This window comes from Nerophis ophidion, linkage group LG14 (genome assembly GCF_033978795.1).
Source record: "Nerophis ophidion isolate RoL-2023_Sa linkage group LG14, RoL_Noph_v1.0, whole genome shotgun sequence".
NCBI classification, from domain to species: Eukaryota; Metazoa; Chordata; class Actinopteri; order Syngnathiformes; family Syngnathidae; genus Nerophis; species Nerophis ophidion.
In genome coordinates, this window is record NC_084624.1 from 2,545,508 (window position 1) to 2,568,718 (window position 23,211).

General features: G+C 40.5%; 2 protein-coding genes across 4 annotated transcripts in view; one reads left to right on the forward strand and one right to left on the reverse strand.

Annotated features, from left to right (window-relative positions):
• The window catches only part of LOC133567951 (nectin-4-like), a 41,758-nt gene extending 23,707 nt beyond the window's left edge, over positions 1 to 18,051 (forward strand). The window contains exons 4-11 of one of the 3 annotated variants that reach the window (XM_061919585.1): positions 699 to 977; positions 1,187 to 1,307; positions 3,700 to 3,851; positions 11,766 to 11,931; positions 12,358 to 12,427; positions 12,653 to 12,712; positions 15,275 to 15,448; positions 15,707 to 18,051. In XM_061919585.1, coding sequence (XP_061775569.1) covers positions 699 to 977; positions 1,187 to 1,307; positions 3,700 to 3,851; positions 11,766 to 11,931; positions 12,358 to 12,427; positions 12,653 to 12,712; positions 15,275 to 15,448; positions 15,707 to 15,973 — 1,289 coding nt within the window. In that variant the 3' untranslated portion in view covers positions 15,974 to 18,051. The remainder of the gene's footprint in view (positions 1 to 698; positions 978 to 1,186; positions 1,308 to 3,699; positions 3,852 to 11,765; positions 11,932 to 12,357; positions 12,428 to 12,652; positions 12,713 to 15,274; positions 15,449 to 15,706) is intronic. The other 2 variants (XM_061919587.1, XM_061919586.1) reach the window with 2 other exon arrangements.
• On the reverse strand, positions 16,271 to 22,710 carry LOC133567953 (zinc finger protein with KRAB and SCAN domains 7). Its single transcript, XM_061919588.1, has 2 exons — positions 22,320 to 22,710; positions 16,271 to 18,981 (listed from the first exon to the last, which is right to left on the reverse strand). The coding sequence occupies exons 1-2, from the start codon at positions 22,570 to 22,572 to the stop codon at positions 18,188 to 18,190; spliced, it is 1,047 nt and encodes a 348-aa protein (XP_061775572.1). The 5' UTR covers positions 22,573 to 22,710; the 3' UTR covers positions 16,271 to 18,187.
• Positions 22,711 to 23,211: the final 501 nt, after the last annotated feature.

Genomic DNA, 23,211 nt, shown 5'->3' on the forward strand with positions numbered 1-23,211 from the left:
AGAGAGCTTCTGAGGAGGGTGGGGTTGGGAGAGTGGCCGTGCCGGCAACCTGAGGGTTCCTGGTTCAATCCCCAGCTTCTACCATCCTAGTCACGTCCGTTGTGTCCTTGAGCAAGACACTTCACCCTTGCTCCTTAGCACCTTGCATGGCAGCTCCCGCCATCAGTGTGTGAATGTGGAAATAGTGTCAAAGTGCTTTGAGTACCTTAAAGGTAGAAAAGCGCTATACAAGTATAACCCATTTATTATTAGAGCTGCATTATGTCCTGCGGAATAATCTGTTCACCCTCCCTAGTGCAAAGGGGCACGGGAGGCGGGGAAGAGACATCACAAGTGCAAACAGAGTCTGCGTGCAAGCAAAATCAGTTTGCACGAGTGTAAAATTTGTTTACACGCATCGTTTTTTTTTATGCTCTGTTGGCAGAAATTCCTGCCTTAAGTCTTTTGAAAAGATGCCACAAGCTTGGCATCGTTGAGTTTTTTCAACCATTCCTTTTCTTGTCACCTTTCAATATATTTCAACTGTCGGTCCTGAATGCTTCACGTAAGGACTGCAGATTATTTCAACAAGCTTGCCCTCCAAACCAACAGGGGGCAGCATATCACACAACCAATATGTGAAAAGAGATTTCTTTATGAGGTAGAAAATGTGATAGATGACAGACTAACTAAGCCCCGCCCCATTTTTCCTTTTTCAGTTCTACCCATTGCCTCCCTGGAGCCGGTGGTCCTGACAGAGGGTCAGCCGTTCAGCGTGGCCGCCTCTTGTCGTGCCGTGGGCCGCCCGCTGCCCGCCCTCTCTTGGGACACTGACCTGCCCGGCCTAGCCCAGAACCGCACCAACGAGGGCGGCTCCGTGTCCAGCTACTACTCCCTCCACCCGCTCCGCAGCATGAACGGGAAGCGGCTCGACTGCCTTGTGCAGCATCCCGCCCTGGAACGCCCGCGTAGGATCTCCAACCAGCTCGTGGTCCACTGTGAGTACACCTGGTTGACACTTTAGTTTGAAAAGTCACAAATAATTGGGTTGGGTTGTAATTAAGAAAACTTATCTATACGATTTCAGCTGAATAACTAGTCCGTATGAACTGTAAATTAGAGCAAAGAGCTGGTGCCTGTTTGTTTAGTGTTGTCTTTTTATGCTGTTGTCTGCATGTTTGTCACCTGGTGTGCTTGTTCTTGTGAGACCCCCCAGACGCCGTCATCTCTGCCTCGACAGACGATTGGTTTGCCGGGTTGGAGCAAGCGATGCTCGACTGCGATGTTGGCGGCGGCTTCCCGGCGCCCCAAAATATCACCTGGATGCGGTAAGACATCAGCCAACCCTCCCGATTTTCCCAGGAGACTCCCGAATTTCAGTGCCCCTCCGGAAAATCTCCCGGGGTAACCATTCTCCCGAATTTCTCCCGATTTCCACCCGGACAACAATATTGGGGGCGAAGGCACTGCCTTTAGCGTCCTCTCTCACCCGAAAAGGAGACTTGGTCTCAGCGAAACCTGGCTCAAAACAGATGATTTTTTTTTGCGCTGAATGATGCATCTCCTTCTAACTATACGAACGTGCATATTGCCCGTCCCCTTAAAAGGAGTGGGGGGTTGCACTAATATACAATGAAAACTTTAACCTTACCCCTAACCCAAATAATAAATATAAGTTGTTTGAGGTGCTTACTAGGTCTGTCACACCGCTGCCTCTCTACCTAGTTGTTATCTACCACCTCCGCAGGGCCTTATTCGGACTTTATCGGTGAATTCTCAGAGTTCGTAGCTGATTTAGTGACGCACGCCAACAATATAATCATAATGGGGGACTTTAATATCCATATGAATACCCCATGGGACCCTCCGTGCATGGGGCTCGAGACTAATTGATAGCTGTGGTCTCATACAAATAATAAATGAACCCACGCATCATAACGGTAATACGATAGATCTAGTGCTTGTCAGGGGTGTCACCACCGCCAAAGTTATGATACTGCCGTATACTAAAGTAATGTCCGATTATTACCTTATAAAATTTGAAGTTTATTTTATAATTGTCTCAAAGGGCTTGTGCAGCCCTTTGAGACATTTGTGATTTAGGGCTATATAAATAAACATTGATTGATTGAAAGTTGCCAAAGATGTTGATTGTTCAGTCAGCTGCATCTAAAATGATGAATTAAGTACAAATATTATGGAAAGGTTGTAAAAAGCAAGAATACTGGTAGACCAGTGAAACATCAAAGCGTCAAGACGGATAACTTAAACCATTTGTCTCTAAAACAGAAAATGCACAGCAAACTGTAGTCACCATTTGTGATCGAATTATAAGAAACCGCCTAAGGAAACGGGATTTGAATATAGAAAAGCAAATGAACGCCATCATTTACATCCAAACGGAAAAAGACATGGTTCCAACGGGCAAAGGAAAAGCAATCATAGACTATGGACTGGCGGGATGAAAGTCCATTCAGTGATGAATCGCGAATCTGCATTGGGTGAGGTGATGATGCTGGGACTTTTGTCTGGTGCCGTTCCAATAAGATCTATGATGACTAGAGATGTCGGATAATATCGACCTGCCGGTGTTATCGGCCGATAAATACTTTGAAATGTAATATTAGAAATTATTGGTATCTGTAAAAAATTAAATGTATGACTTTTTAAAACACTGTATGGAGTGGTACACGGACGTAGGGAGAAGTACAGAGCGCCAATAAACCTTAAAGGCACTGCCTTTGCATGCCGGCCCAATCACATAATATCTACGAGTGGATGATAGGCATACTTGGTCAACAGCCATACAGGTCACACTGACGGTGGCCGCATAAACAACTTTAACACTGTTACAAATATGCGCCACATTGTGAACCCACACCAAACAAGAATGACAAACACATATCGGGAGAACATCCGCACCGTAACACAATATAAACACAACAGAACAAATACACAGAACCCCTTGCAGCACTAACTCTTCTGGGACGCTACAATATACACCCCCCGCTGCCCCTGCCCCCCTCACCTGACTCATGCTCTCTCAGGGAGAGCATGTCCCAAATTCCAAGATGCTGTTTTGAGTTGATTTATTTTGGAAAACCTTGTTACATTGTTTAATACATCCAGCGGGGCATCACAACAAAATTAGGCATAACAATGTGTTAATTCCACGACTGTATGTATCCGTATTGGTTGATATCAGAATCGGTAATTAAGAGTTGGAAAATAGCGGAATATTGGATATTGGCAAAAAAGTACTGCAGCTTCAATCTGAATTAGTATGCATGCTGAAAAACAATAGTGTTCTTGTTCTTTATTGCTGCAAGACACATTATTTGAAAGTCTCTGTCCCACACTGGGACAGAGACTTTTGATACATTCAAACGCAGAATTGTGAGAGGTGCAGCTCTATCTGCATCCATCATCTTCCTGCTTTTCAAAGCTGAGGTAGGCGATGCTGTAAGTTGAGGTGGTCTCACTGAAAGTGGCAAAGTGAAACTGGAGCAAGGTGATCTTTCTCTGCGGACTCATATCTTTGATTCTGTTGTCTGATTGCTTGATCCAGTGTTCATTCTATCCCACTCTAAGCGCTGACATTTCGTATCTTTCTGTTTTCCGCTCGGACGCGTCTTCAAGCAAAAACAATTACAGACTGAGTCATCCTTTTGTCTTTGTGACATCCTCGCTAATTCAGGCAAACTTTTTTTTTTTCAACAGGAGGGGTGAAACTTTGCCCGACGGTGTCTTGGTGGTCGGAGGCAGTCTGACGTTCGAACGAGGCCTCCGCCTGAACGACAGCGGCCTGTATGAGTGTGTGGTGACTAACTCGGTTGGTGCGGCGAAGGCTGAGTACTTGATGACGGTGACAGGTGAGGCCATATTTCACTGTGAAAACACAGGAACAATGTGTCTTTTAAAGAGGGGGGGGGGCACAATGACATACAGTATGTTGAGTCACTAATTGCACTTCCCAAGTATTGAAGTGTAGCAATTTTTCTTTTACAAATATAATAAAGCTTAATTTTGAGGCATTTATTGAACCATACACTTTGTTTTTCTGCTAACATTTGTCCAAGCTTGTTAAAAAACACAAAACAAGTTTAGGGTTATTATAGTATGAGTACAGCTGGACTGTATCATATTTTGACTGTTTGTTGCAGTCATGGTATCACACTGGGAGGTGCACTAAGTGACATCATTGTCCAATTTGCTTAATTGTAAATATACATTTATGGACTCTGTGGGAGGGACTAAAAGTACTTAAAAAAAACATGACACGCATAATAGATGTTTACGCAAAGCAATCGTGGTTCTATGAAAAAGGTCACCGTATGATTCACTTTGTGAGTTGTTGAGGAGACAATGTAGTAAATAAATAACATCCACACCTCCACCCTGTAAATTCAACTGTGAATCACCTGTTCTGTCTCTTCTCTCCGACTGAGGCCTAACCTCCTCTTCAATGTCACTACAAGCTGAATTTATTCTTACAACCACAGTTACGTTCTGTAACTATCCAGCCAGCCATTTTCTACCGCTTATTCCCTTCTGGGGTAGCGGGGGGCGCTGGCGCATATCTTAGCTACAATCGGGTGGAAGGCGGTGTACACCCTGGACAAGTCGCCACCTCATCGCAGTCTGTAACTATCTATTCTGTTTAATTTACGGTCGATGTATGGGTCAACAGCACCTGTATACCAAATGGGGTCAGGCAGGAGGTGAAGTGAGGTCAAAAAGCATTAGAACATCAGTGTGGTTTAGAACACAGTCCATTAAACAGTCAAAAGGCTGATGAACGTCACTTGTGAGAGAAACAATTTTCAACTGAGAAAAAATATCTCCATAAACAGAACCTTCGAAGTTCAAGTTAAAGTAGCAATGATTGTCACACACACATTAGGTGTGGTGAAATGTGTCCTCTGCATCTGACACATCCCCTTGTTCACCGCCAGGGAGGTGAGGGGAGCAGTGGGCAGCAGCGGTGCCGCGCCCGGGAATCTTTTTTGGTGATTTAACTCCCAATTCCAAGCCTTGATGCTTATGATTCCAGGAATAAAATGAAATGATATAATATAGATGAAAAACTAAAGAGATATATGTATGATGTTAACTGATATGCAATTTATTGTCATCATTACAGTGAAATGCTGAATAGCAGAATGCAAAGTAACAATATCAAATATTATATGAGAATGTTATGAGTATCTTTAATTGAATCACAGCAGTGCTCAAATTAAAACCCAGCATTCCCCCTCATGTGATATTGCTTAATTAACATAAATGATGTGCACTTTAACAACTAGGCTTACAACTGTACCTTATTAGGTATAGTTGTAATAAAGTAGTGGAAAAGTGACTATTACCTGCAGGGCAAACATTATCTGACCAGAAGGCAATAACAATGTCAACAAAAACACCTGCTTAAAACATCTAACTGAGGAATGTAAGGTGGGATTACTGTAATTACCTCACCTTACATTATTATTTTCCACAACAATTTAGGCCCCTCCACAATATTAACCAGACATTAAAACAGATTAGCAATTGCTGAATCATGTAACCTTAAAGCCAGCTTACTATCACTTTCTGTAACGGACAAAACATTTCATGCAGACTAACGTTATCTACATCTGTCTTTTGTTCCTTTCTCCTCTTCTTCTTTTCTCTGTTTTCTTTGTGGCCGTTTTGACATCTTGTGTTGATGTTTTGATGTGGTGACGTCCAAAAAGAGTCATGATACAGGAAGGGAGGGGGCGCGTAATGTTGGAACAAAGAATCATTCTATTAATAGGCTTTACTTTGCATTTTAATTAACGCGGGATTATTTTTTGTATTTAAAAATAAAAATACCAACTTTTTTTTTTTTTTACCAACATTTGTGGCACTGGTGTGGCGCCCCCTGATGGACGGCGCCCTCAGCATTTGGCTAAACGACCTATGTCACGGGCCGGCCCTGGTTTTGTGTCATGTTTGTCCTCCTGCAGAAAGCATATTAAAACCCAAAATTTATTTTTTTGCCTCATATATTTTTCATTTTTCATACATTTTTGAAAAAAGCTCCAGAGAGCCACGAGGGCGGCGCTAAAGAACCACATGCGGCTCTAGAGCCGCGGGTTGCCGACCCCCGCCCTAGGGCAACAACGTTAATAATATATGTTTGATGAAAAGTGATTATGTGCTTGAGTGTATGTATGTATGTATATGTACGGACTAGGCATGCACCGAAATGAACATTTGTGGCCGAAGCCGAATAAAATTTAAACGATTGGCCGAAGGCCGAATACCAAATACCGAATAATGAATGCAGTTTTTCACAATTTTTTAAATATTGCATAAATAGCCTAGAATAAATATTTAGACATGTTTTTCAAATAAAGTATTTTTTTATTGAATATTGACATTTTTTTGATATTCCAGTAGCCTTTCTTTTAAAAAAAAAAAGCACAGTTTTTCATTTATATTAGGCCTTCAAACAAAACATGCATTCCAAAAAAAAATAAAGTGCATTAAAGTGGATAAACCCACAACAAATGAATTATTGTCCTTTTGGCAAAAGTCTGCTTAGCCACAGTAGATATGCTAATAATGTAAACAGAAGGCTGAAGTAAATCTCAATTAAGTGTGTGCTTGTAACCTCATACACTTATACAGGTAGCCTACACAACAGGCTAATAATGTAAACAGAGGCCCCACTAAATCTAAATAAGTGTGTGCTTGTAACCTCATACACTTATACAGGTACACAACATATCCCAACGTCACTGCACGTTGGTTGATTGCGTCACCGCGTCAAAAAATTGCGTCACACGCCACTATTCGGCCTTGTTTTTAACTCATTCCACCGAAGGCCGAATGTGGCTTTTTTTGCCATATTCGGCCGAATATATTCGGTTACCGATTAATCGGTGCATCCCTAGTACATACTGTGTATATGTATGTTTGTACAGTAAATGCATATGTACAGTATGTGTATATGTATGTTTGTACAGTAAATGCATATGTACAGCATGTGTATATGTATGTTTGTACAGTGAATGTATATGTACAGTATGTGTATATGTATGTTTGTACAGTAAATGTATATGTACAGTATGTGTATATGTATGTTTGTACAGTAAATGTATATGTACAGTATGTGTATATGTATGTTTGTACAGTAAATACATATGTACAGTATGTGTTTATGTATGTTTGTACTGTGAATGTATATGTACAGTATGTGTATATGTATGTTTGTACAGTAAATGTATATGTACAGTATGTGTATATGTATGTTTGTACAGTGAATGTATATGTACATGTATGTGTATATGTATGTTTGTACAGTAAATACATATGTACAGCATGTGTATATGTATGTTTGTACAGTGAATGTATATGTACAGTATGTGTATATGTATGTTTGTACTGTGAATGTATATGTACAGTATGTGTATATGTATGTTTGTACAGTAAATGTATATGTACAGTATGTGTATATGTATGTTTGTACAGTGAATGTATATGTACAGTATGTGTATATGTATGTTTGTACAGTGAATGTATATGTACAGCATGTGTATATGTATGTTTGTACAGTGAATGTATATGTACAGCATGTGTATATGTATGTTTGTACAGTGAATGTATATGTACAGTATGTGTATATGTATGTTTGTACAGTAAATGTATATGTACAGCATGTGTATATGTATTTTTGTACAGTGAATGTATATGTACATGTATGTGTATATGTATGTTTGTACAGTGAATGTATATGTACATGTATGTGTATATGTATGTTTGTACAGTGAATGTATATGTACAGTATGTGTATATGTATGTTTGTACAGTGAATGTATGTGTACAGCATGTGTATATGTATGTTTGTACAGTGAATGTATATGTTCAGCATGTGTATATGTATGTTTGTACAGTGAATGTATATGTACAGTATGTGTATATGTATGTTTGTACAGTAAATGTATATGTACAGCATGTGTATATGTATGTTTGTACAGTGAATGTATATGTACATGTATGTGTATATGTATGTTTGTACAGTAAATGTATATGTACAGCATGTGTATATGTATGTTTGTACAGTGAATGTATATGTACAGCATGTGTATATGTATGTTTGTACAGTGAATGTATATGTACAGTATGTGTATATGTATGTTTGTACAGTAAATGTATATGTACAGCATGTGTATATGTATGTTTGTACAGTGAATGTATATGTACATGTATGTGTATATGTATGTTTGTACAGTAAATGTATATGTACAGCATGTGTATATGTATGTTTGTACAGTAAATGTATATGTACAGCATGTGTATATGTATGTTTGTACAGTGAATGTATATGTACAGTATATGTATATGTATGTTTGTACAGTAAATGCATATGTACAGTATGTGTATATGTATGTTTGTACAGTGAATGTATATGTACAGCATGTGTATATGTATGTTTGTACAGTAAATGTATATGTACAGCATGTGTATATGTATGTTTGTACTGTGAATGTATATGTACAGCATGTGTATATGTATGTTTGTACAGTAAATGTATATGTACAGTATGTGTATATGTATGTTTGTACAGTAAATGTATATGTACAGTATGTGTATATGTATGTTTGTACAGTAAATGTATATGTACAGTATGTGTATATGTATGTTTGTACAGTAAATGCATATGTACAGTATGTGTATATGTATGTTTGTACAGTGAATGCATATGTACAGTATGTTTATATGTATGTTTGTACAGTAAATGTATATGTACAGTATGTGTATATGTATGTTTGTACAGTAAATGTATATGTACAGTATATGTATGTTTGTACAGTAAATGCATATGTACAGTATGTGTATATGTATGTTTGTACAGTGAATGTATATGTACAGTATGTGTATATGTATGTTTGTACAGTAAATGCATATGTACAGCATGTGTATATGTATGTTTGTACAGTGAATGTATATGTACAGTATGTGTATATGTATGTTTGTACAGTAAATGTATATGTACAGTATGTGTATATGTATGTTTGTACAGTAAATGTATATGTACAGTATGTGTATATGTATGTTTGTACAGTGAATGTATATGTGCAGTATGTGTATATGTATGTTTGTACAGTAAATGTATATGTACAGTATGTGTATATGTATGTTTGTACAGTAAATACATATGTACAGTATGTGTTTATGTATGTTTGTACTGTGAATGTATATGTACAGTATGTGTATATGTATGTTTGTACAGTAAATGTATATGTACAGTATGTGTATATGTATGTTTGTACAGTGAATGTATATGTACAGTATGTGTATATGTATGTTTGTACAGTAAATACATATGTACAGCATGTGTATATGTATGTTTGTACAGTGAATGTATATGTACAGTATGTGTATATGTATGTTTGTACTGTGAATGTATATGTACAGTATGTGTATATGTATGTTTGTACAGTAAATGTATATGTACAGTATGTGTATATGTATGTTTGTACAGTGAATGTATATGTACAGTATGTGTATATGTATGTTTGTACAGTGAATGTATATGTACAGCATGTGTATATGTACGTTTGTACAGTGAATGTATATGTACAGCATGTGTATATGTATGTTTGTACAGTGAATGTATATGTACAGTATGTGTATATGTATGTTTGTACAGTAAATGTATATGTACAGCATGTGTATATGTATTTTTGTACAGTGAATGTATATGTACATGTATGTGTATATGTATGTTTGTACAGTGAATGTATATGTACATGTATGTGTATATGTATGTTTGTACAGTGAATGTATATGTACAGTATGTGTATATGTATGTTTGTACAGTGAATGTATATGTACAGCATGTGTATATGTATGTTTGTACAGTGAATGTATATGTTCAGCATGTGTATATGTATGTTTGTACAGTGAATGTATATGTACAGTATGTGCATATGTATGTTTGTACAGTAAATGTATATGTACAGCATGTGTATATGTATGTTTGTACAGTGAATGTATATGTACATGTATGTGTATATGTATGTTTGTACAGTAAATGTATATGTACAGCATGTGTATATGTATGTTTGTACAGTGAATGTATATGTACAGCATGTGTATATGTATGTTTGTACAGTGAATGTATATGTACAGTATGTGTATATGTATGTTTGTACAGTAAATGTATATGTACAGCATGTGTATATGTATGTTTGTACAGTGAATGTATATGTACATGTATGTGTATATGTATGTTTGTACAGTAAATGTATATGTACAGCATGTGTATATGTATGTTTGTACAGTAAATGTATATGTACAGCATGTGTATATGTATGTTTGTACAGTGAATGTATATGTACAGTATATGTATATGTATGTTTGTACAGTAAATGCATATGTACAGTATGTGTATATGTATGTTTGTACAGTGAATGTATATGTACAGTATGTGTATATGTATGTTTGTACAGTGAATGTATATGTACAGCATGTGTATATGTATGTTTGTACTGTGAATGTATATGTACAGCATGTGTATATGTATGTTTGTACTGTGAATGTATATGTACAGCATGTGTATATGTATGTTTGTACAGTAAATGTATATGTACAGTATGTGTATATGTATGTTTGTACAGTAAATGTATATGTACAGTATGTGTATATGTATGTTTGTACAGTAAATGTATATGTACAGTATGTGTATATGTATGTTTGTACAGTAAATGTATATGTACAGTATGTGTATATGTATGTTTGTACAGTAAATGCATATGTACAGTATGTGTATATGTATGTTTGTACAGTGAATGCATATGTACAGTATGTTTATATGTATGTTTGTACAGTAAATGTATATGTACAGTATGTGTATATGTATGTTTGTACAGTGAATGTATATGTACAGTATGTGTATATGTATGTTTGTACAGTAAATGCATATGTACAGTATATGTATATGTATGTTTGTACAGTAAATGCATATGTACAGTATGTGTATATGTATGTTTGTACAGTGAATGTATATGTACAGCATGTGTATATGTATGTTTGTACTGTGAATGTATATGTACAGTATGTGTATATGTATGTTTGTACAGTGAATGTATATGTACAGCATGTGTATATGTATGTTTGTACAGTAAATGTATATGTACAGTATGTGTATATGTATGTTTGTACAGTAAATGTATATGTACAGTATGTGTATATGTATGTTTGTACAGTAAATGTATGTGTACAGTATGTGTATATGTATGTTTGTACAGTAAATGTATATGTACAGTGTGTGTATATGTATGTTTGTACCGTGAATGTGCGTGTGGATGGACAAACTTTGAGCATGTAGTATTTGTGTATGTATTTGGGAGCGTAGGTACCTATGTTTGTATGTATGAATAACTGTGTGTGTGTGTGTGTGTGTGTGTGTGTGTGTGTGTGTGAGATTATATGTGTATTTGTATGTCCAATATAATTGACTCCCAGTGTGCGTAACCAACACAGATTTAGACAGATTTTTAGACAATATTTGAGAGGACTAGGTGTTGTCTGTGTATAGTACAAGTTTTAGATCTTTGAGTTCAAGTCATGAAAAATGGGAGGACAAACAATTATTTTGTTTGTATTGTTTGACAGTGTATGTAATTTGGGAAGCCAAACACGGGTCTTAATTGAGTCCTGTGTGTACCTAATGAAGTGGCCAGTGAATATGCGCGTGTACGTTGGCGACTTAGTGGAGGCGTGACCATGTTTTGTTAGCTTCTCTTTCCTTGCAGAGAAATCTCATCGCAAGGAGACGTCCTTGTCCGACAACCTGCTACTCATCATCATCGGCGCCTCAGCCACCGCCGTCGTTCTGGTCCTGGTCGTCACTGTGCTGCTGGTCGTCCGCCGCCATCAGCGCCGCAACAAGAAGTTGAAGATGGAGCTCAGCGAGAAAAAGTGAGCCCTGGGCTATATATATTTTTTAATTAATTATAATGGAAATCAAGGGCAATCATATGAAATAATTGACTTTTTTCTCCCACTTTATGTGCATGCATGTACTGTGGAGTGAGACTGAGTGTTTCACTTGATGGATTATTTTCAGTCTATCTATTCTTTTAGGGAGATCTTCTGTCAACTGTCCTTCAGGGACTTTTATTTGGTTTCTGAATAGCATCTCAGTCTCCATTCTAGTCAAGACAAGTTTACGTTTTTTCCAGGAAATGTGCGTCAGAACAGTTGAAGCAGTTTGTTTACTTGAATTGTTATGTGGGCTCTGTACCGCCGATGTCGTTGTGGCTTGTGCAGCCCTTTGAGACACTTGTGATTTAGGGCTATATAAATATATAAACATTGATTGATTGATTGATTGCTTCTCATCAGGGAGGAAATCAACAATCTGTCCAGACAAAATTCCTTCAGGAGACTTCCCTCTGTCAGCTCTGACCCACGGGTGCAGACACACACACACACACACACACACACACGTAGCACACGTGCATTTAGTATACACGGATTAACTGGAAATTCTGGTTAATTTTTCCAAAGAAGTCACATCCAAACAGTCATAACTCTAAACAATAGCAGGCATTTACATTTCCACTTTAATCTTTTTACATATGTTGAATTGCACTTAAACTGTTGAAATTTCTTCAGACCTTTTGTCACTTCTTCCCAGGCCGAGGATTACTCTCTGCTCAGGTCAGACAGCCGCATAAAAAACAGCCAAATATCTCTGGTGAGTTCCCAGGAAGTACTGTCCATTTTTTTTTTTTATTTTTTACAAATGGCTACCAATTAGTGGGACTCGAACCTGCGGCCTTCTGTGTCCTTCAGGCTTGTAAACCGGGGTCATGAGGCTGAATATTAATTAGAAGTTGTGAAAAATTGGTTAACCAGTACTTGCTGGTGAACAAATGTCTCAACAAGTAATCCATCCGCAGGGGGCGGGGCTTAAAATAAATCTCTGGCATTTGCTACATTGGCATATCGACAAGATGTATTTCCTTGATTTGATGGCACTATCTGCAGGAGAAAAAAAAAGACAACTGCCGCCATAAATCTAGCAGAGGGGCCTTTTTAAAAGTCAATTCACTCCACATTTTGCAGCAGGAAGACGCCATAAGAAGCTGTGATGTTATGCAACTGCACGTTTTATCAGTACAATACCTTAAACTGCAATTATTTGTAATCTGTGAAACTAAAATGTGTTTTACACAATCAGATATAGAAGTTTTATTATACTGAACAAAAAAGGAAAAATGCAACCCTTTTGTTTTTGCTCCCATTTTCATGAGTTGAAGTCAAAGATCTAAAACTTTTACTTCAACACAAAATACCTATTCTTCTCAAACATTGTTCACAAATGAGTCTAAATCTGTGTTAGGGAGCTTTTCATCTTTGCCAAGATAATCCTTCCCACCTCACAGGTGTGGCGTAGTAAGAGGCTGATTGAACCGCAGGATCCTGGCACAGGTGTGCCTTAGGTTGCCCACAATGGGAGGCCACACTGAAATGTGCCGTTTTTCTTTATTAGAGGTCTGGGGGGTGGAGCATGCAGATGAGCTTCCCAGAAACGGTTTCTTGTTTGTGCAGAAATGATTTTGTTATGCAAACCAATGGTTGCAGCAGCTGTCCGGGTGGCTGGTGTCAGACGATGATGGAGGTACACCTGCTGGATGAGGGGGCCCTGGGCTGGTGTGGTCCCTTAGTAGCTCAGTTAGAATAATAGAGAGTGCAGGTATAGACTAAATGTAGTGATGTAAAATATAACATATGTATGTAATATTTACATATTATATGTACAGTATATTGTATATACTGATATATAGTATTATGTCTATATCATATATATGATACATAAAAATGACCATGTACAATATTACAGTATATGTGACTGTAGTCAGGTAATAGACAGATATCTATTGCTGTATGGCGGTGATGTCCATTACGTCGATCGCGAGCTACCGGTCGATCGTGGAGGGTTTGTCAGTCGATCGCAAACCAAGCATTAAAAAAATAAACCTAAAAATGTGTGATCATCAATCTTTACTACGACGTCACTTTATTGACACTCATGGCACAGCTTCTGAGATGACGCTGGCTGCTGCCAGATCATTATTAAGAAAACATGAGCGAGTGGAGGGCGAGAAACACTTCTTATTTCAACAATTTTGCGCCGTACCTGCTGTCAAAACCCTAAAGACAGACTGCACAGTTGCTGTCTTCACAATAAAAGCTCTGCTTCATCCTGCCTGCGCTAATAAAATAAGAGTCTCAGAAAGCTAGCGTGCACAAGTTAGCAAGCTACGGAGCTGGCCGTCAATGTATTTCTTGCAAAATGTATAAAAACGAGTATGGAAGCTGGACAAATAAGATGCCAAAAACTAACCGCTTTCATGTGGTATTGGACAGAGAGGACTTTTTTCTCCTCCATTTGAAAATGTGGACGTTATCAGCACTTCTGTCTGATTCCAATCAATGCAAGTCATCAGAATCAGGTAATACACCAACTTATAGTCTTGTCTTCATGAAACAAAATAAATCTATATGTGTTAAACATGCTTATCATTAAACACCTTTCACGTGTTAACAAAAACGTCTCTTTCATAATTAATAAATATAAATTTTATATATGAATGAGGTAGATTCCTTTGACCCGGTCAATTGAAAAGTAGCTCGCCTACAGGAAAAGTGTGGGCACGCCTGCTGTATGGCGAGTGATTATACAGGTAATAGACAGAGATCTATTGCTGTATGGCGAGTGATTATGTGGTTGTGAGGCCGTTTGGATGTGCTGCCAAATTCTCTGAAACACCTTTGGAGGCAGCTTATGGTAGAGAAATAACCATTCGATTTATGGGCAACCGCTTTGGTGGACATTCCTGCAGTCAGCTTGCCAAATGTACGCTCTCTCAAAAACTTGACATCTTTGGCATGTGCTGTGTGATAAAACTGCACATTTCAGAGATGGCTTTCTACTGTGGTACACCTGTGCAATAGTCATGCTGTTTCATCAGCGTCTTGATATGCCACACCTGTGATGTCAGTGGGATGGAATATCTTGGCAAACAAGAAATGCTCTCTAATACATATAGACGGATTTTTTAACAATATTTTGGAGGATTAGGTATTTTGTGTACATAGCAAAAGTTTTATATCTTTGAGTTCAACTCGTAAAAAATCGGAGCAAAAACAAGTGTTTGTTTGTATTTTTGTTAAGTGTAGGTGCTTCCATTTGAAATGTTTTCAGCATTACCTTTAACTGTGTGCACTATGATGTGCTGTGATTTATTTACAGGAGCGAGCCAACTACAAGGGCAGCATGTCCACTCTGGGCGGGCGCTGGGTGCCTGTGGTGGGGATGGAGGCGGACCTGAAGGGGCGTCCCGTCGTGTGGATCGACGGCGAAAAGGAGGTGCAGAGAAGGAGGGCGGGGTCGTATCTGAAGAGCAGCAACATGTCGCTGGTACTGGTCAGCATCTCAACATCTCTACATTAGATTACTGTGCTCCATCTTTACATCTCTAGGGGGCAGTATTCAGCACTACTTTTACTGTTTTCTACCCAATTAATATTGCTGACATTTTGGTAAGAATCCCCCCCCAAAATCAAAATAAGACTTAAGAAAAGGTAATAACTTTTTTTCTCTCAAATCTAATCCAATGTCAGTGAAAATGTTTTGTCTGGATCCAGTCCAAATTAGAAATGATTTGACCTTGTCTACCCGCAGGATTCCGGTCTTCCGTTGTCCCAGCTTCCCCTGAGAGACCAACCGGATGACATCGTCGGACCAAGAGAGGTCACCGCGCCCTCGCAGGTAGAAGACTGGAACTCCTCCCAGCTGACGCCGCCAGGGGAGCTGGAAGACGAAGAGGACGGCGGCGCCTACCGTCTGTCCGAGGCGCTCACCAATCACTTCTACTACAGCAACGGCGTCCTCAGGCCCAAGCCGCACGCCAACGGCATCTTGCTGCACCCTCACAGTCAGGTGATCTAGAGAAGGTCTCGCCTAATAACATTTGAGCTCCAAGGCTTGCTGGACTAGCCAGAATGAGCCTTGTGGACAACTGTGGTCCTGAATCTGTGCTTTTTTTTTTTTGGTACCAAATGAACTGAGAGTCAGTAAGGGACCGTCATCAATGTACAACCTTCAGACCCAAAACCTAAGCGGTGCACTCTGGAGGGCACATTTCTAAGTGATGCCGCGGATACAGCCTCTTGACTTTGTTTCTCACAATAATGGTCGCTTGGTTTTAGATAAACCACAGCGAGGTCAAAGTTCTTGAGGTGGACCAGTGCCTTCATTGCAGATTCTCTCATATTGTCCACATAACATACACACTGAACAAGAACCTTGAAACTGCTAAAAAAAAAAATAATTGTATTCCTCATTCTGTGGTTATCATCACACTTTTCCTCCCGGCCATCCAGGGGTTATTTTCTGTAGTGGCATATATAAAAAGCAAGAGATAATGCTTAACACTCCTATGGAGTCCATCCATGAAGATCATTGAAAGTTTGAATTTAGTGGCAGATTTTATTTAACATTTTAGGTTGAGCTCCCAGGTTTCATCACTTTTTGGGTGGTTTGGAGGTTCAACTATAAATGTAGTCATGATGATCAGTGTTTCCCACTAGACTACAGTCTGCATTTCTTTAATCGGCCGTGACGCATGAGCATATTATTTTTATGGACGCATTGGGAAATAAAAAAACTAAATAAGTTATAAATTCAGATGAACTTGCTTCCATCACATTTTTTTATGCACTCTGAAGGCTTTTAGATGAGCAGTTTGTGCTTTTGTGTTAGTCGCAAAGTGTCCAATAAGATCAAAAAAGGTCACCATTTTTTTTATTTTTAGGAAAAACCAACCACGAGGCCTATGAATTCTGGTTACTATAGAAACCAACACTGATCCCTCCTGCTACATCCTTCCATTGTCTGGCAGATCTTCTGTGTTTATGATGCCATCTACTGCGTGGAATTATGGTGACAAGCTACACTCACAGGCAGTCCCCTTATAGGGAGTTTATAGACGAGTAGAGCTAAATTTGAATATGGCACACTGCCACAAAAGACTGTATGGGAAACACTGATACTAGAAAAAAAATACATGCACAAAACATTACTGTGAAAATTACCGTATTTTTCGGATAATAAATCGCTCTGGAGTATAAATCGCACCAGCCGAAAATGCATAAAAAAGAAGGAAAAAAACATAAGTCGCACCGGAGTATAAGTCGCATTTTTTGAGGAAATGTATTTGATAAAATCCAACAGCAAGAATAGACATTTGAAAGGCAATTAAAAATAAAGAATAGTGAAGAACAGGCTGAATAAGTGTAGGTTATATGAGGCATAAATAAGCAACTGCTATGTTAAGCTAACATATTATGGTAAGAGTCATTCAAATAACTATAACATATAGAACATGCTATACCTTTACCAAACTATCTCTCACTCCTAATCCATAAATCCCATGAAATCTTCTTCCTTGATGTTGCTTCTAAATAATATTATTTGATATTTTGCGGTAATGTGTTAAGATTTCACACATAAGTCAAACTATGAAAAAAAACTGCGATTTATAATCCGAGAAGACGGTATGTTTTTTCTGTTTTTACAATCACTGGCCACGTCATTAGATACGCCCTCTAATGAGATTCAATGCTTCTGCGTTTAGTTTACAGATTCAACTCTGCCTGTTTACACACAAAATGTTCTTTTGAACTCTAAAATCAAGCTAGGTTGGTATTATGTGTAAAAATAGTTTGTGGAGGACACTTTTCTACCTTCTGTTTTATTTACAATGCTTTTATACTGATACTTATTTTGTGATGCCTGCTGTAACCAAGGGTTTGTGTATTTATTCTTCAAATCCAGGCATGAACTAAGTTCTTGTTATGAAGGACAAGGGCTCTTGGATACATGTCTGTATGGAGCTTTAAGGAAATGGGTGAATATTCCAGTCATTAGTTGTCATGGTTACAGAGTGGAGGTTGTCAGCATTGTAACAAAGAGGCAGAAGGCCAGAGATCCCACACAAGTGAATAAAGTTGAGATTTGAACCCAAACACTTGTGGCAGTGAAGTATCAGTGCCAACCACTCTCCCACTGTGCTGTTCTCCCCTAAGTTAGTAAAAAAAAAAAACTTTTACCATAGTTGCATTAATTGAGTAATGAGTTTAAAGTGAAGCTCCACTGCAAAGGTCAGAGAGTCAAAGCAGAACTTTGGGTCAACCTCTCCTGGTGCGTGCGTTGGTGCGTGCGCAGGTTGCTCCTCTGGGAGAAACACTTTCCGCAGGTGTCGCAGGTGTACGGCTTCTCCCCCGTGTGAATGCGCTGGTGGATCTGCAGGTGGCTGACCCGGTCGAAGCTCTTGCCACAGAACTGGCAGATGAACCACTTCTCCTTGACGCGGCCGCCCGCAGCGTCTTTGGGGAGTCGGGAGTCGCTGAAGATGAAGATTCTGTCCTGTGGATTAAACGTCCTCATGGCCTCTGGTCTGTCCTGGTCCTGACCAGGGTGTGCCGGTCTAAAAGTGGCGGCACCTGTGGCCTGACCGGACATGGGGTGTCTGGCGCCCATGAGCAAACTTTCCGAGAAGGCAGCTTCCGCAGAACCGTCAAGGAGGTCTAAGGCGTTCTCGATGAACAGGATTTCCGAGTCCAGATTCTGGGACTTTGGTGCCGGAAAGTAGTCTGACTCCTCTGTGGTGTCGCTGTCGCCCGTGGAAACCGAGGACCACCGGTGGTTCTCCTTTTCTTCTACGGCGCGTGGATTGCCATTATGCCCGTGGTCTTTTAGCTGCTCGACAATCATGACGTCGTCCTCGTCCTCGTCCTCCAGCTTGACGGGGAGGTCTTCATCGGTTCTGGTACTGGTCTGAGGTTTGGGGTTCTCTTCTGACTGAGCTGCTGCTGCTGCTCTGTGATTGGTGGTGGGGTCCGTCTTTTCTTTGGCGTTCTGCTCTAAAGACGAACAGACCGGTTCTGCAACTGGACCTGGACGGAGAAAAGGAGCGTTAAGATGAATCCTGCATCTCAGAAGATCCTGGCTGAAAGTGTATTTACATGGTGTTCATTTATCCATTGAATGCTGCTCAGTGGCCTAGTGGTTAGTGTCTGCCCTGAGATCGGTAGGTTGCAAGTAGACATGTCCCATAATATCGGCTGATAAATGCTTTAAAATGTAATATCAGAAATTATCGGTATCTGTTTCGAAAAGTAAAATTGATGACTTTTCAAAATGCTGCTGGATGGAGTAATACACGGACGTAGGACAAAGTACAGAGCGCAAATCAACCTTAAAGACACTGCCTTTGCGTGGCGGCCCAATCACGTATTATCTACAGATGTTCACACACACAAGTGAATGCAAGGCATACTTGGTCAACAGCCATACAGGTCACACTGAGGGTGGCCGTATAAACAACTTTAACACTGTTACAAATATGCACCACACTGTGAACACACACCAAACAAGAATGACAAACACATTTCGGGAGGACATCCGCACCGTAACACAACAGAACAAATACCCAGAACTCCTTGCAGCACTAACTCTTCCGCGACGCTACAATATACACCCCCCACCTTAACCTCCTCATGCTCTCTCAGGGAGAGCATGTCCCAAATTACAAAGCTGCTGTTTCGAGGCATTATAAAAAGAATAATGCACTTTGTGACTTCAACAATCTTCAATACACTCCCTGTATGATCAGTGTCAGATCTTGGTCCGCATTGCCGGCAGTAAGTTGGACACGTTTCCAGTGAGGGTTGGACTCCGCCAAGGCTGTCCTTTGTCACCCATTCTGTTCATAACTTTCATGGACAGAATTTCTAGGCGCAGTCAAGGCGTTGAGGGGTTCTGGTTTGGTGGCCGCAGGATTAGGTCTCTGCTTTTTGCAGATGATGTGGTCCTGATGGCTTCATCTGGCCGGGATCTTCAGTTCTCACTGGATCAGTTCGCAGCCAAGTGTAAAACGACCGGGATGAAAATCAGCACCTTTAAGTCCGAGTCCATGGTTCTCACCTAGAAAAGGGTGGAGTGCCATCTCCGGGTTGGGGAGGAGACCCTGCCCCAAGTGGAGGAGTTCAAGTACCTAGGACTCTTGTTCACAAGTGAGGGAAGAGTGGATGGTGAGATCGACAGGCGGATCGGTGCGGCGTCTTCAGTAATGTGGACGCTGTATCGATCTGTTCTGGTGAAGAAGGAGCTGAGCCGGAAGGCAAAGCTCTCAATTTACCGCTCGATCTACGTTCCCATCCTCACCTATGGTCATGAGCTTTGGGTTATGACCGAAAGGACAAGATCACGGGTACAAGCGGCCCAAATGAGTTTGGGTCTCTCCCTTAGAGATAGGGTGAGAAGCTCTGCCATCCGGGAGGAACTCAAAGTAAAGCCGCTGCTCCTCCACATGGAGAGGAGCCAGATGAGGTGATTTGGGCATCTGGTCAGGATGTCACCTGAACGCCTCCCTAGGGAGGTTTTAAAGGCCTACTAAAATGATTAATTTCCATCCATTTCTACCGCTTATTCCCTTTTTTTGGGTCGCTGGCGCCTATCTCAGCTACAATCGGGCGGAAGGCGGGGTACACCCTGGACAAGTCGTCACCTCATCACAGGGCCAACACAGATAGAAAACATTCACACACTAGGGACCATTTAGTGTTGCCAATCAACCTATCCCCAGGTGCATGTCTTTGGAGGTGGGAGGGGCCTATCCCCAGGTGCATGTCTTTGGAGGTGGGAGGGGCCTATCCCCAGGTACATGTCTTTGGAGGTGGGAGGGGCCTATCCCCAGGTGCATGTCTTTGGAGGTGGGAGGAAGCCGGAGTACCCGGAGGGAACCCACGCATTCACGGGGAGAACATGCAAACTCCACACAGAAAGATCCCGAGCCTGGATTTGAACCCAGGACTGCAGGAACTTCCTATTGTGAGGCAGACGCACTAACCCCTCTGCCACCGTGAAGCCCCTACTGAAATGAGATGTTCTTATTTAAACGGGGCTAGCAGGTCCATTCTATGTGTCATACTTCATCATTTCGCGATATTGCCATATTTTCACTGAAAGGATTTAGTAGAGAACATCCACGATAAAGTTCACAACTTTTGGTTGCTAATAAAAAGCCTTGCCTGTACCGGAAGTAGCAGACGATGACATCACCGGTGTGAGGGCTCCTCACATCCTCACATTGTTTATAATGTGAGCCTCCAGCAGCGAGAGCTATTTGGACTGAGAAAGTGACAATTTCCCCATTAATTTGAGCGAGGATGAAAGATTCGTGGATGAGGAAATTTAGGGTGAAGGACTAGAAAAAATAAATAAAATAAAGCAAAAAAAAAAAGGCGATTGCATTGCGAGTGATTCAGTTTTTAGACAAATTTACTAGAATAATTCTGGGAAATCCCTTATCTTTCTATTATGTTGCTAGTGTTTTAGCGATTTGAATAGTACCTGATAGTCGGAGGGGTGTGTCCATGGGTGTGTTGACGCCAGTCTCTGAGAGTAGTCATGAAGCTACAGCAGGACAGAAGCCCAGCTGATCTCCGGTAAGAGGCGACTTTTTACCACAATTTTCTCACTAAAACCTGCCGGTTGACAATTGGTCGAGAACCATGTTTGCTTGACCGCTCTGATCCATAGTAAAGCTTCACCTCTGGGAATTTGAAACAAGGAAACACCATGTTTGTGTGGCTAAAGGCTAAACGCTTCCCACCTCCATCTTTCTAATTTGACTTCTCCGTTATTAATTGAACAGATTGCAAAAGATTCAGCATCACAGATGTTCAGAATACTGTGTAATTATGCGATGAAAAGAGACGACTTGTGCTGGGCTAATATGTTCCCTCCAACCAATAATGTCACAAACGCGTCATCACACGCAACATTTTCAACAGGATACTTTGTGGGAAATTAAAAATTGCAATTTAGTAAACTAAAGCGGCTGTATTGGCATGTGTTGCAATGTTAATATTTCATCATTGATATGCGTGGTCGCTAGTTGTGGGCTTCAGTAGGCCTTTCAGGGCAGGTCCAACCGGTAAGAGGCCATGGGGAAGACCCAGGACACGTAGGGAAGACTATGTCTCCCGACTGGCCTGTGAACACTTTAGGATCCCCCGGGAGGAGCTAGATGAAGTGGCTGGGGACAGGGAAGTCTATGGGCTTCCCTGCTTAGGCTGCTGCCCCCGCGACCCGACCTCGGATAAGCAGAAGAAGATGGACGGAGTGTGTTTGAGTGGCAATCTGGAAGTTTAACTGAATAGATATAACATGTAGATGAGAAGGTCGTCAGGTGTTTGAAGTTAGAAAAGCAGGTGTTGCTGTTGTTTACCATCAGCCTGGCCGAGGCTGGGAGGTCTCCTGGGCTGCTTCTCCTTTCTGGAGGTCGGGAGTCGCTGCTTCTCCTGCAACTTCTTCTCCAGGGCCTCCACCTCCCGCTCCCTGCGGCGCAGCTCGGCGTGCAGCAGCACACAGGCGTCCTCCCACAGCCTGGCCACCTCCAGCACGGCGGCCTGGGCCAGGGAGTCCATGATGGAGGCCAGCTTGTGCTGGAACGTCAAGCAGGGCCCCGGCTGCGTGGACATGGTAAGTAAGTCTCGGCTGAAATGACGACTTAACTGTGGCACTTTTCAGCTGACATTACTGGGCTCAACAGCAGCCGTGATCAGGGATTCTTGCAAAACAAACAGGAAGTGCCTGCTGTCACGTGATGGGAAACTACGGCCAATGCCAGGGGACAAAAGTCAACTTTAAAAGGACGTCTTTTGGTCGGGAAAACAACGTAAGATATTTATTTAATCTTTTTTATGTTCACATGAGCTCACACTGGATGGACGCCATTACTGACGAAACGAGCACGTTTTAAACGCCGTCAAAACTCTTCATTCTGCTTTTGTCCACTAGATAGCGCTGTTGTTTTCTTTTTTCTTTCTTTCTTCAAAGGCATCGTAATGTACAATAATTATGTTTTCTTTACTTCCTTCTTTCTTACTTCTTGAAAAGCATCGTAATGTACAATAATTATGTTTTCTTTACTTCCTTCTTTCTTTCTTCTTCAAAGGCATCGTAATGTACAATAATTATGTTTTCTTTACTTCTTTCTTTCTTTCTTCTTCAAATGCATCGTAATGTACAATAATTACGTTTTATTTACTTCCTTCTTTCTTACTTCTTCAAAGGCATCGTAATGTACAATAATTATGTTTTCTTTACTTCTTTCTTAC

Coding starts and splice junctions, on each gene's coding strand:
- LOC133567953 (XM_061919588.1), bottom strand. CDS start 22,572: ATGTCCACGCAGCCGGGGCCCTGCTTGACGTTCCAGCACAAGCTGGCC. Junction 18,982..22,319: donor CAGCCTCGGCCAGGCTGATG/GTAAACAACAGC, acceptor TTCTCCGTCCAG/GTCCAGTTGCAGAACCGGTC.